Source organism: Sesamum indicum, linkage group LG2 (genome assembly GCF_026168435.1).
Source record: "Sesamum indicum cultivar Baizhima isolate 11 linkage group LG2, ASM2616843v1, whole genome shotgun sequence".
NCBI classification, from domain to species: Eukaryota; Viridiplantae; Streptophyta; class Magnoliopsida; order Lamiales; family Pedaliaceae; genus Sesamum; species Sesamum indicum.
This window is the reverse complement of record NC_142658.1, coordinates 4550436-4570093: the sequence shown is the minus strand read 5'-3', so window position 1 is coordinate 4570093 and position 19658 is coordinate 4550436. Positions and strand designations below refer to the sequence as shown.

At 34.1% G+C, this 19658-nt stretch overlaps 2 protein-coding genes across 2 annotated transcripts; both read right to left on the bottom strand.

The window, feature by feature from the left end:
- Positions 1-946: 946 nt before the first annotated feature.
- Positions 947-4955, bottom strand: LOC105179601 (WAT1-related protein At1g43650). The gene is made up of 7 exons (XM_011103248.3): positions 4717-4955; positions 4413-4475; positions 4198-4314; positions 3846-4101; positions 3250-3408; positions 1700-1851; positions 947-1398 (listed from the first exon to the last, which is right to left on the bottom strand). The coding sequence occupies exons 1-7, from the start codon at positions 4917-4919 to the stop codon at positions 1266-1268; spliced, it is 1083 nt and encodes a 360-aa protein (XP_011101550.2). The 5' UTR covers positions 4920-4955; the 3' UTR covers positions 947-1265.
- Positions 4956-14005: 9050 nt separating this feature from the next.
- On the bottom strand, positions 14006-17515 carry LOC105179594 (trihelix transcription factor DF1). The gene is made up of 2 exons (XM_011103236.3): positions 16857-17515; positions 14006-16135 (listed from the first exon to the last, which is right to left on the bottom strand). The coding sequence occupies exons 1-2, from the start codon at positions 17141-17143 to the stop codon at positions 14560-14562; spliced, it is 1863 nt and encodes a 620-aa protein (XP_011101538.1). The 5' UTR covers positions 17144-17515; the 3' UTR covers positions 14006-14559.
- Between the last annotated feature and the right edge of the window lie 2143 nt (positions 17516-19658).

Below are 19658 nucleotides of genomic sequence, written 5' to 3'. Positions count from 1 at the left end.
AATACTTTAAAGCTTATAAACTTAACCAAACACGTCTTGTACAGTGTACTTTACCATTATTATAATTAAACCGTGGAAGGGATTGAAGCATGCCAACATTGGACATTGACGGTGTGTGTGTGATAGCTTACAACCAACAATTTTCAACTTTTGACTTTAAAATTATTCCGATTTCGAGTTTTATTTTACTTTTATTGTTTAAAAAAAAACAAAGCATTTTTGGATCAGAAGTTACAAAAACCGTGTTATGTTTGGTTTCATTTTCGGATAATTTTCGAGACAAGACAAAATACACCTAATGTTTGCCTCTTTGTTTTTACACCTTGTTTGTGTGTTTTATTATTTTTAAACTTTCTATATATAATATAAAAAAAATATGATTTGACAATAAACAGTAATTTTTATCTCAAAAAATACAACATTAAACATACAATATCTATATATATACACATTTATATATAAAAGATATATAATTTGACGATGAACAGTGACTTTTGTCTCCCAAATTCCAACAACAAATATACACCATTTATTTTAAAATATTTTAAATTATGTCTAAAAACAAATCCAAATATACACTCTATCTTTCAACACAAACTTATTTATCTGTATTTTTCTCCATCTATCTCCAAAACACAAAACAAAATACTCCAAAAATAAAACCAAACATAATGTAATAGTGTGTATATTTCTATCTGTTTTATTTTTTTTTCCGTAAATCAAAATACTTTTTTCCTTTTTTTGACTTCCTCAAAATGACATCTTTTCTTATCTTGAATATATTGATTGATTTAGAAATATTAATATATTGCACACTGAATGTTGTAATATTAGCATGTTGGTTGATTTAGAAAACTGTCGATGTGGTTTTAAAAAAAATATATAACAGTTAAATATTCTTTTTTTTTCAATTAAAATTCTTCACCTATTTTACAAATACACTAAATTTTAAATTTTGCTATAAATTTCAATCCATCCGTAATCCAAGAATAAAAATTCTTACAAACATCGTTTCAAAACAAGACATGTAAACAAAAGCACGTTTATACACATATACGAACAATTTCAATCACCCGCTAATTCCCATTAATCCTATTAATAAAAAACGAACAACCCAAAAAAAAAAAAGGAAAAAAAGAGGCGAAATCGGTTGATTTTATATTAGAACTAATGGTACGATCAAGATTTGGAAACCCCATTTGGATTCTTGAAAAGATATATGTAAATCGATCAGCAAAAAATGCGTAATGCGGTAGCTAAGCTAGCTAGACAATGGTTTCCTCCTTAGCAAAATTTTGTGGTTGTGTCTGCTCTTGATTTGCTTGCTTTTGGGCTTCTTTGTTTTTCCCCCAGAGGACGCAGTACAATCCCCCCACCAGCAATATGCCTCCACAAACACTGCACCAGATTAAACACAAAAAGGCCCCCCCCTCGTCAATTTTCTGCCCATTCTTCTTAGTTTCAATCATATTAATTACATAATTATCATCAATTACATCTTATAAGTTTAATTCTCCATCTTATTTTATTTAAATACTTCAAAACTTTATTTTAATATATGATCTAATTTGATATAAGTTGTAAAATATACGAGTTTTAAAATTTAGGACGCAATTTATCGGATTCTTTAGATAAGTTGAAATCAAGAAACAGTAAGTCTGTGATGATTGTTAGGAAGAATAGGATGCAGATTGCAGACCTTCCCAAATACAGCGTCTCCTTCCAGAGAAATGCTGAGATAATAGCAGTAAAAATCAGTGTCAATGGACTGAAAATGGCGACAAACAGAGGGCCCTTGCTCTCCACTGCCCACAGCTGCAACCAGTATGTTATTCCAGTCACGACCACCCCCTGCCATGCCATATATGAACCATGACACCATATTTTCAGTTCAACACTAATTAATTTAATTTCGTTTATGATTAACACTGATTAGATTGAAATTCATGACTTATTGTTTAGTCCGACGCTGATATAGTATTAGACGAGGTATCTCATCTAAAAATTTAAGTTATTAAAGATGATAATTATTTAATATTAATATTTTAACATGTTAATAAATAGAAATAAACACACTGGCACATTTTGCGGAATTGAAAGAGAAAAATAAAAATAAATAAGTATGTGTTGGACTTGTTTTTAAAGATAATTTAAAATAAGTGTTGTGTTTTGAGAGACAAAAATCACTGTTCATTGTCAAATTATGTTTTTTTATAGATATTTATACAAAGCCCAAGACAAAATACCACAAAAATAAAGTGTAAAAGAAACAGGCAAAAATTGAGTGTGTTTTGATCCATCTTAAAAACGAACCAAAAACAAAACTAAGTACAGTAATTTCTCGAGATTTTTGTTCTTTGGGCAACTCATAGTTAGTAATTGGTTGCTAGTGGACATCAGAGCAGATGGTGGACCTCTTTTCGGACATCATTGTCCTCAAGCAGCCTAACATATGTACATAATGGACTCAACTTCAACTACAATATCAGAAAGTGAAACTCATTAGCTAAGACCCTTTACCAATAATTACTTCCATCTTTTGGTTAATTGTGAAAGAAAAGAGCTTGAATTCTTTATTCAGAAAAGGCCGTGACATAATAAAAAAAATGTCAAGAATTATTAGCACTCAACTTTTATTTATTTTCTTTTATTCAGCAGTAACATAAATCGATTATGATACTCGTACATATAATTCTTTTCACAGTATAATTATATATTTTCTCTCTTTCTGTTACGTCATCTCAAATATTTTTTCTTTTTGACATTTATGATATATGCGTGTCAACGCCATAACATCATGTTTTATGTTTATGTTAGTGAAAGACATCATCATGTATGATCCAGAAAATATAATTTTTGTCCTATAAGTATAAAGTGGTACTTTTATTCTATTCTGTAATTTCGCGATAAATGAAAATAATTTAAAGTAAAGTGGAACATTAAAGATATCTGTTGCAGAAAATTGTCAATTTGACCAGAAAATGACAACGCACGCGACTTTTTCTAGCTAAACTAGCAATTTGGGGCGACAAATGTCTTTAATGTGACACTGTTTTTTTCAAAATTATTGCCCTTTTTTACCAAATAAATTTCAAATAAAATAAAAAGTACCATCACCACATACTTACAGAATAAAAATTTACTATATAAAATCTACCAACAATAATATTTGAAAAAGAAAATAATTAAAAAAAAGGGTTATGTAGTATAGAGTTAAAATAGAGCATTAGGGAGTTGATGTGGACATACACAATATGCCACTGAAAAGAGATTCAAATCCCAGTTAAGCTTCCATGACGATAAGTCCCTGTTCATGCTCATCGCCCAAACTGACGATTGTATGCAGCTAAACAAGCACTGCAGCATTGTCAGACGAAATTTTGCCCGATACTGCTTCACTAGAGGCGCCTAATTTACACAAACAGACAACATAAATCACTTACGTATTTGGATAATTCTTGGAAGATGATAGTCCGGATTCGATGATGTTAATAAATTAGGTTGGTGCATCTTAAAATTTTCACTACCTATCTACTATTAATTAAATAAATGAATAAAACACGCACTAGAAAAAAAATATGTGTCATATCAATGGACTTTGTACAAAATTCTTGGCAAAGCAGTTTTGTCATGGAAATTTGTAATGAAATTTTTTTTGTTACTATAGCTAGTAATGTTATAATTGCATTGATTTTTCTATACGTGGCAAATGTCTATTGAAACAGTCATTGCAAATTATATTGCCAAAACTTTGACTTGCGACGAATTCTTCAACCAACACTGGATCGACTTTTATAATGGATAAAAATCCCTGAATTCGAAAAGGTTAGAAGTGTTAATGAAACCTGAATGACGAGCCAGGAGGCCCATGCAGTGTTGGCTGAGAGCATAAGCAGACAACCTTGTATCCACTTCTCTTTACTGCTGAAATTGATGACAGGATTTGTCTTCAGCTGGTTCTCATCAGTCCCAGTATGCCAGTTCATGAAATTGACCCGTGGGCCTTTCACAAACGCGAATACCATTGCCCCGGAAAGACTAACCACTGACCCTACCAACTTCACTATTCCTGGAGAATTCCTTATTGAAAAACTCTCAATCCTGGAAAATTTGAAAACACAAATATTAATCTTGAAAATAGTAGACATTAAATAGAATTAACTTCTCAAGATTAATTTTCACGGCGCACTTACGTACCTGAATGCAACAGCGATCAGAAACGTAAGCGCAGGAATCGTGTTATTGCTGGCAGAAGCAAATGTCGCAGAGACATAGTTTATTGCATACGCGTAGAGATTCAAACTCAATGTGATCCTGAAAACGTACAAAAAAATGTACATAAAGTGAAAAATGTCAAGAAAGAAGATTCATTATCAAAACATGCATTGGATTCAATTCCAGGCCAAACATACCCAAACAAAGAAGCCAAGAAAATCTTCCCAATTAGGCTGTATGACAACAGATCAGACTTCTTCCTTCAAAAAAAATAACACAAACAAAAAAAAACCCTTAATTTCTTCATAATCTTAAACAAGAAACATGCATACAACAAGTATATTAATTTGGTAAAATTCTTAGCCGAATCAAACCAATTGCAAAGGAAGTGTATATGTGATTAATCGCTTTTTTCTGAACTATTTATCAGTCACACAATAAGTGTATTACACTTCCTATATAATTGATTTAGGTTCGATCAAAGTATAGAAATGAAGTAACCTGTCGAGGAAGAAAGCAAAGGGAGCCAAGGCAAGAGTGGCAAAGGCCTGGCGGTAAGCAACAAAGACATAAGGGTTCATTCCTTTAGATATTGCTGCTTTAGAGAAGAGAGCCATGCCTGAGTACACAAGCTGCACAAATATCATTACCAGGACACCCTTGTTTTTCTCTATAATACTCAGAAACCAATTGCCCTTTCCCATTTTGATTTTTCAATGTGTGGGATACAGAGCACAAACATTCCTCTATTTATAAAGAAAAACTAAAGATGCATACATCGCACTCCTCAGCTAGTCTTTGTCATGTTTACTTTAGTATTGTCAATGTGGGCTCATATTTTGTACTCCTTTCTGTATTTGGAAAAACATGAGTGGGTTTGGAAATTTATGCAAAAGATTTTATAGAAAATATTGTAATTTACATCCCACAACTTATCCTCTTTATGATTTTAATCTCATTGGTTCAACACTCATTAAATTTAGTCCCATAAGCCACAAAAATATATAATTTTAGTCCCAATTACAAATTTTGTTAAATATTTAACAGAGCACGTTCTCCTTCCATTAAAGCAATGGTCAGTTATTTAACAGAGCATGTACAAATTAATTATGTGCTCCCATTGTTAAATATTTAATGCAATTTGTAGTTCGGACTAAAATTGCAAGTTTTGTGACTTATGGGACTAAATCTGATGAGTTTTAAAATAATGAGATCAAAATTGTAAAAAGTGTAAGTTGTGGGACGTAAATTGCAAATTTTTCAAATTTTATAAGTTGGTTTTTATCTTTTAAAATTTATAAGATGTTCAATTTTATTTTATAACTAAATATTTAAAATATTTGAATAAAATAAACTTATAAGATGTTATTAATGGTGAATTTGTAATTAAACTGATCAAAAATTTAAGGAGCTTGTTGAAACTTTTTTTAAAAAAAAACCTTAGAAACGCTTTATAAAAAAAATTATAAGATTCCAACTTCATATTTTTGGATTCTATATTTGTATAAGTTCATTTTCTGAAAATTTTACCAATATCTTGTGACTAAAACATTTAATAAGATATTTAAAAAAAAAACATATATATAAATTAATCACCTAAATAGCTTCTAAAATTTAAATTTACTAGTTATTAAGTAGTGATTAATTCTTGAGTGCAGGAGGAGGAGTGATATGGTCGTACCCACTGCACAAAGCCTTGATTGAAGAGACACAACTTCATTGCCATAATTCCCTCCAATTATTGATACGAATCTTTCTATTTTTAAGGATGTCCACAATAAATATCTAGGTCAGACAGACATGGATGACTCGGTATGCACTTCTGCACCAATGGTAAGTCGTACCGAGTTTGATTGGATCTAAATTAATTGTATGATAAGTGAAATATATTTGCGTTTGAAAGTGATCGCTAGTATATTACATTTGCTTTGAGATTGATTTGATTTTATAAAAATCTGATTTGAATAAAAAGTTTTCAAGATCAATAGACACATATAATTTGATTTATCCTCTCTCTTTCTTCAAATTCTTTTTTATCTCACTTTGGTTCAAACTTATGTTAGATATATGGTGCCTCCAAAAACATAATTAACCGTTCTTGCCACTAGTTAGTTAAAACCAAATAAAAATTATTACATCATGGGCTCGTCACTAATCTTACGCTATAAAACAGTTAAGTAATTACCTAGATAAAGATCGTTCCGCACAAATGATGCATAAATTGAGACGTTGCTTGTTGTTGTCATAACTGTGCACTTCATCATATCATAATTATATACAGTTTGTCATGAAATCCACTATATTATGTGCTGCATTACACATTGAAGTTCTGTACAACATGTGCTGAATTCCTCAACAGGAGTTGTAGCATTTGGAGGTCGCTATTACCACAGAGAAATGGATAGGAACAGTGGTAATGTCGAAGTCGTACTATGCAAAGTGTTGTGGAACTTATCCTGAATTCTGAGAACAATATGCAATGATGGGCAGACATGTTCGTCGACGTCGGACATGTGGAATTATTTGTTATTGCTGAAAACATTTTGATGAGAATCTCATAAGAAAGAGAAGATTAAGAAGGCTTTACCAGTTGGTCGCACGATAGGTAAGTGTAAAAGAACATCTACAAGGTCGCATGCCAAGGTCGTCGAATCATATGTGGTATATTGTAGCTTGATGACGTCTCAATCGGACCAAGCGGACCCGGATCCGACCCACAATACTCCTCGGACAGGTATCCATTAGAGAAACAGCTTAGTCATTGCATGAGTAAACATGAAGGTGACACATGTTCCAAAGGTGGGCCACCACCTCCATTATCTATAAATACTCCAGTCCACAGAGAGGGAAGGTACACATTCCACACACATCACTCACTTATTTAGATCGCAGCATTTTTCCTTCGACCCAAGTGTCTTACTTAAGTATTGGAGTATCGTTGTCGGGACGAACCCGATTAGCTTTTTATTTTATTTCCAGATAACAGATCCGAATCGATGACGTAGAAAGATCGGGATTGTTGATCGTGATCAAACGTGATCGAGACGGATCACATTTCTATTGTTGGGTGAGGAATTGAAGTAGGTGTTCCGGGAGACCAGCCGTCGATCAATTTTCCCACGTTCAAGCTCTGATGTGCTGTTCTTATGCTTGTGTCGCGTGTGGGCTTCATTGTCTGAATATAGAAACGTTTTCCCTTTGGGAAAATATTCCTTGTGGTGGGAACATCATGAAAGGCGGATGAAATTTTGTCGATCTTCACCCACTATTTTATTTGAAGGGGATTATCTATTACAAGGATTTTTTAAGACAAAAAATAAACAAAAGTATATATTTGGCCTCTGATAAATTAATTAAGATAAATATGAATTTTCGTTCAATTATTTTATATATTAGCAAATTCAGTAAGTTTTGACTAATCGAATGATCTATATTTATTAAATAAAAATAAATGTAAAAAATATTAGATGTAATTTTCATTCTATAGTTGTTAGTATAATGACATCAAATCCCATTGGGTGATGATATATTCACCCTTTTTATTTATGTGAATCATTCATTTATTAAAAATAAAAATGAGCAATAGTGAAATTAGGACAGGAGTATTTAACTTTCGTTACTACAAATGGATTGGGAGAGCAAAAGAGGGCCGTACTATTTCCTCATATTTGCACGTCCCAATATGTCTGAAACCAGAGTGGGAAACATGGGTTGACAACAAAACCATCAAACATTATTGTATAAAGCACTAAATTTTAGGTTACCCTACCATAAAACCCTCGTACTCTTATTGTGAGTCAAATGTTTATGGAAATTAATTCTATTCTTTTGCATCTTCAATTTTAAAATACAGTATAGTCCGTAAATCATAATTCTAAGGTATGTATATCTACATTTCCAACATTTATTATCGTAATATATGTATCACTAATTATTTATGATAATAATTATATACACATTTTTTTTTGTAGTATACAATACTTACTTAAATATTGTCAATATTAAAATCCTAAAAATCATTGTAATGACCGAATATTTTTATGTCAATTAGAATTTATGTATCTTTTTTAATTTAATCAATAACACTTATATTATGAATTTTAATTATCAACATTAGATGACATACCTAACCAACTGCTATTATATTAAAAGTAGTTAATCAATACATATAATTAGTGATAATTTAATTTAGTATCATCTAATATTTTTATCGCCAATATATATATATATATATATTTTTTCGATAGCGACAAAAATCTAATTAGTACGTTGTTGAATTTCATACACCCTAAAATCATTTTTATTTTAATACTACTCGATCAAAATCCTTGAATTTTGAACTCTAGCACTAGTGTTGCTTTCCTAAGGTGCCCAAAATGCATGTAAGCTTCATTACATGAGTGCGCAAGGGAAAACTAATTACAGCAATGAAGACTTGTTTTTATAGCCTTAGTTTCCTATCGGATGACAAAATGTGCCCCTCAGAACTCGTGTCGGTGATCTGTAATATATACGCCCCCTTAAATGCGAAAAGAGTTGATGAAGATCCCCAAGGAGTCCTGCTGATTGGGGATCTTGAATGGATAAACCTCTTTAGGGATAAGATTTCGAATTTTCAAAAGGGTTGTTGAGACACGAGGGTAATTCTCACACATCTCCTCATTTCTTTACAGTTAACATAGTTAACTTCCTTTCCTCATGGATGAATGATCTTCTGCCATTTGCTACCAACTTGACAACCAAACTTGTGAGGTGCGTAGTCCCTGATGGGCCAACGGGCCTTTACTACGGGCAATATTTCTTCATGTCCGCGGGCCCCTATGCTAGCTTCTTGGAGGTCTTCCCCTTCAGTGTTGCACCTTCAGGGGCTTCTTCTTGATAGTGCATTTTTTAACATTATTATCAAAATATTCAACTCAAATACTAACTTAATATATTAATCTTTTTAAATGAATCAACATTTTTAAAATAATTAAAAATAAAATACTATCAATAAAGTCACCAACTCATCCATAGAACTCGAACTATATGGTTGCATAAGCTCATCCTTACCATTCAGATAACACCTTGTTAGGGCATGATTTGATGCTTGAAAGCGATTAATCGTAAAAGTGAGCTCCACTAGGAGGCAAATATCAAGATTTACGGAGGCCAAGAAAGGGTTAATTAAATTCTGGCATCTCATGATTGAAATTAAGATTGTGTTCGACAGACTGGCTATGCATTAATGTACTGGTGTTAATTAGTCTGATTATATAACAATTTATTTTTCATTAATTTTTTTATATAAATATATTAATTATATTTCAAAAAAATTAGGTGTTATTTCTGATTTTTTGTTTTCTTTTATCTAAATATAACAATTTATTTTATTAAATATTTTAAAGATAATTACACTCTCCTCTCCTGAAATTTTGAGTAATTACACATACACCCCTTATGACTTTTGAAATTATATCTAGCACCTCTAAGGTTTGCTTCCGTCTAACAAATAAATCATCCATTAGATAAAATTCACTAAATTTGTTGATATTAACAAAAAAAACACTGAATGAAAATTGTTATTTTTCATCGATTAACTTATTATTATTTTATTGCAGGTCAATAAAATTTTTTTCCGACTAAACTACCTTTATAACGGTGAAAATATACCTTTTCGGTTAATTTTGGCCAAAGGAGGAACTTATTTGTTAGACTGAAGCAAATTTCAGGGGTGCTAGATATAATTTTTTAATCTATAGGGGTTCTACGTGGAATTATAATAAACTTCAGGAGAGGGGTGTAATTATCCCATTATTTTATATCTTTACATTTTTAAGAATATATAAATTCTTATATTTTAAAAAAATAGGTGTTACTTTTTTTTTTTTTTTGGTTTAATCAAATATAGAGCGAGGAATTTTGAGTATGTAGTGGAAACATTTGTGGGTATTTCTTTAATTCAAACAATGATCGAAATAAGGTTTTATGCCACATAAGTCATAAACGCCTTCAAGGGCGTGGCGGAATAAACACATTTTTTAGGGCTAAAATCGTCTAAATAGTACCCAACTTCGGTTTCAGCGGCCCGATCCACAATCAATTGGGCACGGTTATTAAAGTCGGACCTATCGGCAAGATCATGGATCTACAGCGTTCGTTAGGTACCCCGGCCCGGTCCTATTATTTTTAATATTTTTTTTTATTGTTAGTTGTGTAGCAACGTTGTTTCTAGTACATACAATAAATGATCTTTCATACTTTAAAATATATATAATAAGAACATAATGTTATAAACCGAACACATCTCATTTCAAGAAAAATACAAACAAAAACCAACTTAAAAGTATTACAGACACAACAAAAAAACAGGTATCATGGTGTCACATACCGCTATTTATGATAAAATAACATCCCAGCAGATTTTATAATATTATCTGCATATTTAATTACCCTCCAAATTGCGTGCTGGTGCTAAATTTCTGGTCCGTCCAAGATAATTGGTACCGAATTGGGGCCTGGATACTTTGATTGAATGGGCCTAGCCGAGTTGATTTGCTCCCTCCATGTCCCGTTATACAAGTTCATTTTGATTCGCCAATAATAGCCCTAAAACTAAAAGCAATGCAATAGGTTCAACAAATAATATTGTATTTGAACTGATGAATTTCAAATTTATTTGGATGATTTAATACTACCAAGAATTTCTCAAGTCCTTTAATTTTATTTTGAACTATATTTCATAACATGGCGATGGATTTCAAAGCCGTTTAATATGTAGTCATTTGTAATACTTTCTTCAAATATATTTTTTCTCAAATTCAAATCATTCCATCCAATCATAGCTTAATATTACATTTTTTTCTAAAAACAAATGAGTGATACAAGTCTCTATCTATAATTTGGCATAATTACGAATACTCCCTCATTAGTGAAAAATTCAAACCCTACTCAAATGAAAATATATATAGCCCCTGGACGATCATGCGAAATTACTACTTTACCCTTACTGACTTTTTTGTAGATAAAATAAATAACCCATAAAATATATTATTCTATTAAAATTTTCAAAAAGAATATATAAAATAGCAATTCATAATTCAAACAAGTATTTTGGCTCATTCACCACAGGCATTAAATAAAAACTAACAGAATGGACTTATTGTTAGACAAACATTAAAATTAAGAAGATATTTATAATTTATTAAAAAATGATGAAATATTTATAATTATGTAAATTTTAATAAAACAAAAGATCAAACATACCAATAAATGTAATAGACAATAAGTTGAGGATAGATGGGAGGTACACATTCCAATACCAATACCAATAGCAATATCTACGACTGTAAACCGTTATACATATCTGAATAGTCTGCTCTAAGAAAAGCAGACACATTCAGTTATGTACTTCACTTATTGCTCCTATTTTAATGCCCTCTGCGTTTCATATTCAGTAAATAACAGAAATCAACAGAAAAAGTATAATTGAAACATTAATTTGTTTATTTATTTTACTTTTGTATATGTAATTTATGATTTTTATTTAATTTTTTGTTTTATAAGTTAGGAGGGAATGTGATAGTAACAGGACATCTTTCATTAATGTCGTATGCTTATGTACTCTATGATATTTTCCGTTTACCCCAACATATATATTGAAATTATTTTATTTTTACCTACGATCTTCACCACTCAATTATTGGGTCCACATGTGAACAAATTGACAAAAATAATTTTGGCATTCATAAAGTGAAATGATATCGACTAAGTGCACGACATATATCCGAAAACCCTAAAATTATATATGATTTTCTTGAAGAAAAAACTATGGCCTTTTCTTTATAATTATTATCCAAAAAGGGAAAGGATAATTTTGATATTGATGTATCTTTTCATCTAATTTTCAAATATATATATATATATATATATATATATATAATTCTTGTCAAACAAATATGAAATATCTCTTGTGTGATTTGCCTACAAAGCCCTTCTCTCCCACCACCATAATTATATATGTTCCCTTTCCCCTTCAACAATGTAATAATTACATATACATATAATTCAGTCAACATTTTTGCCAGAAATATTAATAAATAATAATATCAATAACATGATAGATATTATAATTCTACCTAAAATTTATCAATATAAAAATATCATTGTTATAAGTTATTCTGCAACAAAAATTAAGAATTTGATTACTACTGTTTACCTAATTAGATAACATTCCAACTTTACACTGATTTTGTTATAAGGGATAATGATATGATTTTATCAGTATTTCCACCTTAAACTAAGACATCGATCATGAATACTTTACACTGATTTCAGTCACTATTTTCGATTTCGACAGTATAATGTATGTTTTGGACATGATTAGCAATAATTATTTAACTTGAAGGGATGGATCGATCCAAGCAACTACATCTTTCAGACACTTCACGTGGGAAAACATTGTACGTACGACATTGTTATATTTATTGCACTTGCCATAACGTCTCAATCCCAATATTTAAGCTTGTAATTAGAAAGGACTTTACAAACTTAATAAAGCTTTAATCTTGAATTAAAATTAATTGAAGTAGTACTCAAATGATTACATGCTAATTAATTTGATTTTTCTTATTGTAATGTAATTAGGGTTTGATGTGCAAGATCATATATATATTGGCATGTTAATCACTTTTTAGACATGCAATTAATTCAAAAATAATATTCTGATTACTTAAATCGCATCTAAATATAAATTTGACCTTTTCCACTCATTGTTGATCAGTCCTTACTCAAATCCTATCATCAAAAGTCAACCTTTCCTACACCCACCATTGGCACCATGTCTCATTATATGTGTGAAGGATGATAATAAGAGCAAGAAAGACAAAGAAGACGACCAAGGAAATTTTCAACTTAAAGAAATTTTATTTTAGTGATTAGGGATTAAATTTATGTAAGTTAAAATTTAATTGTGATTATTCATTTTTTCATGTACAATTAAAATTAATGAACCTATTTTATTTTATTTTTTCCAGTTGAATCTTTTACTTCAAATATTGTTGAATCTTCGTCTATTTCAATTAATATATAGAAACCTACGTACAGATCATGTTATTTTGTATACATGAGGTGTATATGTTGAATGAACTAAAAAAAATACAATAAAATTTGACATAAAAAATATCCCATCTTAAGTTTTTTTTGTTCAAAGTCACGGATTAGGGTTAAAATTTTGTGTAAATAGATAAACGTTAAACCCTAATCCATTAATTAATGTTCTTGTGCGAAATTAAAAGAACATTAATGTAATTAGACATGCAAATTTCTAAGCTGAAAGAATAAAAGATTTGAGGCTCCATTAATTAATTACCTTATTTGACCTAAGAAGGAATTTGATTAGTTGAATACTGTTTTCTCTTGATGACAATAATTGTATATATGTGTAAGAGCAAAATCCAAGAACCAATTAAGGATCCATCTTGGTTTTTTTCTTGTCAAGTCCATTTAGTATTAAATTGGATTTTTTTTTTATTCCATCTTCTACTTTACTCAATATATACACGTTACGAATATAATTTTTTTTAAATAAAATATCATTTTTATATACGCAGCATATGTAGATTAAATAAAGTAGAGGATAGAATTGGATTTGCAATCCGCATTTAGTACACAAATCTAGTTATTCAAAATTAGGGTTTTCATCCGGTTTAGACATATAGTTTGTTAATCCCACAAGTTTAACATGTACCTGAAAAACCGGACAATTAATTAATGTAGGAAAATTAACCATAAATTTAATTAATTGTCGACAAACATTAAACAATTCTTTACTCATTCCAAAAAAGAAAAGAAAATATAAGAAAAGAAAGAAACATAAAATCCATAGTTTTTACAGTTACACTCCAACTCCATGCAAGAAGAAAAATAACCTTAAATAAAAGAAAAAAAAAAAGTAGAATTACTATCTCCCTTATTAGTTCTTTGGATTGAAAAGCTGTCTGTCCGGCCCCCTTCCCTCAATTTATTTATTCCCGAAATAATAAATAAATTATAAAAATAAAAACTTAGGTAAATTAAAGCTAATTAATTTAAATCCTGTAATTACCTTAACACCTGCCCTATAATTCAAAGATTTAACTGTGTTTCAAACTTTTTCACCGCCGCCCCAACCCCATCTGATTGCCCACCCGTTTACTGACCCACTTATCTTCTCCGCTCCCCTCTGACACCTTCTGCAATTCTGCCCCACCTCCGTCTTCTTCGCCCACTTGCCCGCATTTTTAACATCGATCTCCGCCTCTCCACATTTCTCTCTCTTCATCTCTCACTAGACAGCAGTTGCAGTTGCAGCTGCAGCTCTTTGATTCACTCCGCCGTGTTCGTCACTGAAGATGGCTGCTTGTTTGTTATTATCTCGTAGCCCCCTCCTTCGTCTTCGTCCTCGTCGTCCTCATCATCGTCCTCCTCGTGATCGTTGTTCCCGCTCTCGTTGTCGTGATGATCTGGATCATGCATTGCAGAATTCTGCTCCGGGAGTGGCCATTGCTGCTCGGGCCGGGCCATTATGGGCACCATTGGGTTCTCGGGCTTCATCGTGAATCCGGGATTAAATGAGGGGACATCGTTTCTGGCCCTTTCTTTGTAAATGGCATCAAGCTGGTGGAAATATGGGCATGTCTTGGAGTCTTCGGGTCTCTTCTTGTTGCTTTCCTTTACTTTCTTGAAGTACTTGTTGATGTTCTCCCATTTCTCTTTGCATCGCTTTGCACTTCTGTTGTAGCCGAGCTTGCCCATGGCCGCCGAGATCTCCTCCCAGAGGGGGCCCTTTGGTCCATTATCTTGGTACTTGAGATCAAGGCTCGTTCGGAGATTGATCAGGGCTTGAACTTCTGCCTTGGGCCATCGTGAAGAGCTCGCCGGCATTAAATTATCGCCACCGTTGTCTGTTTTTGAAAGGTCCAGGATTTTGTTTGGGGTTACCGTAACTACCGACGGGGCAGAAGCAGGTTGTGCTGGTGGCTCCGGTGGCGGTGGGAATGTGGATTGTTGCGGCAGTGGAGGAGGTGGTGGTGTTGGCGTTGGAGATTGTCTCGCTGGCTGGGGATTTTGCGGCGGCGCTTGTGCCTGCATTGGCGGCGCTCCCGGCGGTGCATTATTATTACTGATTGGGATTTGCAAGTTGTGTTGGTCTGTTACCTTCTGCAAGAATGCAATCACCGCCGCGTCTTTGGCCGCAGCCATCGATCTCTCCTGGACCAAAAGCTCGTGCTCTCGGTTCATTCTCGCCATTTCTTGCACTCTCCAGGCCTCCTCTCTAGCCATACGATCCCGCTCGCGTTTCTCCAGTGTGTCCAAGAACTTCCTTTGCAACTCCTCCTGCTTCTGAATTACGTCTTTCATCAGCCTTTCGAAGTAATCCTTCCATTTTCTCTTTCTACCTCTTCGCCTTTGTATATCCTCATCTGACGATGTGGAAGAAGAAGTAGAATTCGACAGCAGGCTCATCGATATGTGATGATAAGAGGGTTGAAAGTTGTGGCTTTGAGGAGGAACTGCTGTTGCCGGAGGCTGCTGTAATGGTGGGAATGGAGAAGAATTCACTTGATTGGTGCCAGTTTGCGGTGTAGTGCTTGGGGGCAACATTCTCAAAGGGGTTGGACTAGTTGATGAAACAGTAACATTTGATGGCAATGCTAAATTAGCAGCATTTGCTGGCGCCGCCATTGGGATGGTGGCGGGAGGCTGAGGGCGCGGTGGCGGAGGCGTGAAGGCATTCGGAGGGGTATTTTCAAGAGCCTCTAATTGATCAAAAAATCGATAAGTCTTGCCGTCGGGTTTTGATGATCGGCCATCTTTTGTTCTTTTATGGTACTTGTACACATTCTCAAATTTCTCTTTGCACTTCTTGGCGCTTCGTTGAAATCCAAGCTCCGCCATTTTCCTGACAACAACAGTTGGAGAAATAAAAACAACTCCACTTGTGTTCTTCTCATTACATCTTGAAATAAAGCAAATTGAACCCGGATCGATGGAGATGAAACACATAAAATAAACATATGGAATTAACTGCACTGATTCAAACAGCTCTAACTAGGCCATAAAACAAGCAAACAATTCAAAGGGGTGGGGAAATATTGTTCAAACAGACAATTTTCCGATGGTCCCAAAAACATATGTTGGTCCCAGAACTTCTCTCTCTTTTTGTGGAAACATTATTTCTCCCGTTAGCAAATCGTATTCGGGGATATAAAATTGAAGACGAAAAGCTAAAAACGTTGAAGAAGAAGAGAGAGATGAATTCAGGTTGAAGAAAAGAATTGATAAACATCGGACTCTTTTTTGGCCATAATTAGCAACAAAGTGCCAAAAATAAACCAAAACTGAAAGGCGAAAACCCGGAATATAAATTCCACGAAAGCTGCTGATTTCTTGTGAAATGAAGTGAAAGACAAAACCCTTTTAATCAAAAAGCAATAATTCAATGAAATTTTTGATCCACAGATACTTTTGAACAGAAAATTCAAGAAATCTTGAATCTGTATGTGATCGGTTGTGCAGTGAGTCGAAGTCTGCTACACCTAGCAGTGCGTGTAATTGTGTACGTGTGCATCTGTCTCTGTACACACAGAAATACCATAAATGAAAACTTCATTCAATCTTACCTGGAAACTTCTTCCCATAATGGACCCTTGAGATTTGAGTCCCTAAACGCAACATCCATATCAGAACGAATCTTCAGTAAAGCCAACGTTTCCTGCCTCGGCCATCGGTTTCCACCGCCCCCACTTCTCTCACTTTCTTCCACACCGCTCCCCGGAATTATCGAGCTGGACCCTCCAACCTCACTGCTCCCACCACTGCCACCGCCGCTCTCGTGGGTCTCCGCCGCCGCACCAGCAGCAGCTCCGTCCCCAGAGCTGCCCATGAGGCCTGAAACACCAAGCATCATGTACAAGATCACCACTCTTTTTCCCAACTAGCTAAGCCCACAACTCCCTGCCAATTACCAGCTGCAAAAAAAATAAAAATATATATCAAGAAAGATGGGTGAATTCTGTGGGTTTTTATGAAGATGGGGAGGCGTGGTGAATTTATTAAATTTATTTCGGTGGGATCTGCCTGTCAATCTCACACTCCCTCAAATTATAATTTTTAATGAAGGGACTCAGTTATTTTTCTTTTTCCTTTTCAGCTGAGGAATCTTTTAGCATTTTTCGCTTCCCTTCTCTCTCTCTCTCTCTCTTTTTCTATAGAGCTGGCGCCTTCAAATTAGGGTCACTAATAATTCTCTCACACCACCAACATAAAAAAGAAAAAATATCTCCCACATGCAAGCACCACATTAATTTCCTACATATACGCGTAATATATCTCTGTATTTTCATACATGTACATATATCTTTTATACATACAATATTATCTGTGTATAATACATAAAAAATTGAGACGGGTGAGCTGAGCAGGTGCGGATAGCGACGACGGTGATAATAAGTTGGTTTTTGTCTGTCCAGCTAAAAATAGTTAAAAGCCGGGCCATGTAGGTCACCTTTGCTTTTTGGGCGTTTTGGATTTCAGTGGCTAATTTGGCTTTTTACACTTGTGGCCATCTTGAAATTATCAAATTACCCCTCACTCACATCACATGTATGTAACCATTGACCTTTTTAATCATCTTTGCCCTTTTTTTTATTTTTATTTTTTATTATTCACATGATCAGATCATTATCGGGGATTTGCTTGTGCAGACGGGATTTCATTTGCGTGATTTGACCGTTATTGTTGAATTTAGCTCAAGTTCCACCATCCTCTTCACTGACTGCAACCTCATCTTCTAGCTCTGTTTCTACTGCTCTGTTTCTGCAATAAGGAGGAAATCGTGTTTCTCTTGGTCACGTTTTTATTAGTTACATTTTACACTTTCATTAGTTAGCATTAATAGCTTAGGTGGCAGCTGGTTTGTTTTTCTGTTTTCAATTTGTTACACAGTTATAGCTTTGTATCTGTATTTAAGCTGAGACTATATCGGTTCTTGTTTGAATGAATGAACCAGATTTTCAGTCCTCCATTTTTCCTTGCTCTGTGTCTCTGTATTCATGGAGTTTATATTTGATTTTATCATGGTATCAGAGCCATCATCTTGATGGTCTCTGCATACAAAGTTTGCTGATCAATTTCACTCTGTTGAGTCTTACACTTGATGAGAATGGCGAGCTCATCGACTGATACATCTAGCTTTTCTTCTACAACAACTGGAGCTGGAAATGATCACATGGTGATGGTTTCTGCCCCATTCAATGGGAACAATTGGCTATCATGGAGTAGATCGGTAAGGATGGCTTTAGAAGGCAAAGACAAGTTGGCATTTATCGACGGCACAGGCCTGCAGCCTGCGATTGGAACTCCTCAACACAGACAGTGGAGGACTACGAACTGTATGGTGCGAACATGGATTCTGAACACCATCTCCAAAGACTTGGTAAACGCATACTTGTATGCAAGCTCTTCCAGAGATCTCTGGCTGGAGCTTGAAGCTCGGTACGGTGAGTGCGATGGTACTCTGCTCTATAAGTTGCAACGCGAAATTAGTTCTATTTCACAAGGCAATATGAGTGTAACTAGTTACTACACAAAATTGAAACAACTTTGGGATGAATTGTTATGTCTTATGCCACCAGCCATGTGTTCATGTGGCCTTTGTATATGTGGATGCAACAAAATCAAAGCGGAACAAAACGATGCGAGTCAGCTGATGCAATTTTTGATGGGTTTGAATGATTCCTACGACAATATTCGTAGTCAGATCTTAGTTCTAGAACCTCTTCCCCTTGTCAATAAGGCGTATTCTATGGTGCTACGGGTTGAGAGACAAAGGATGGTGAATTCAGAATATTCTGATATAGGAGAAGGTTCGGCCATGAAAGCATATGAGCAAAGGTACTCTGCACCTAACATAGGATCTCGACAATTCATGCGACGCAAGGGACCTATAGATAAACGCAATCTCCTTTGCGAACACTGCAATAAAACTGGACACAACAAGGAAAATTGCTTCAGACTTCACGGCTTTCCTGATTGGTATAAGGAGCTACACGAATCGCGAAGAAAACACGGCAGTGCAGGAAGAGCATATGCAGCAACCAGTGGAGAAGGTAGTGGATTGGATAAACCTGGGAATTCTGACGCTAATAACACCTTGATGTCAGAATTGCTAGAGGCATTACGAATGGTCCAACACAAAGTACCTCAGGATCCTATCAATGTGCATTTTGCCCAAGTAGATGAAATGGCAGGTATGGCTTTGGATCATTTCAGTTCTGTAGATTGTGACACTAACTCTTGGATTGTAGACACGGGAGCTACAAGTCACATGAGTGGGAATGTAAAGCTATTCCAATCCCTCACTACTCTTACAAACTCCAAACAAATACGCCTACCTGACAATAGCATTATTCTAGCAACACATA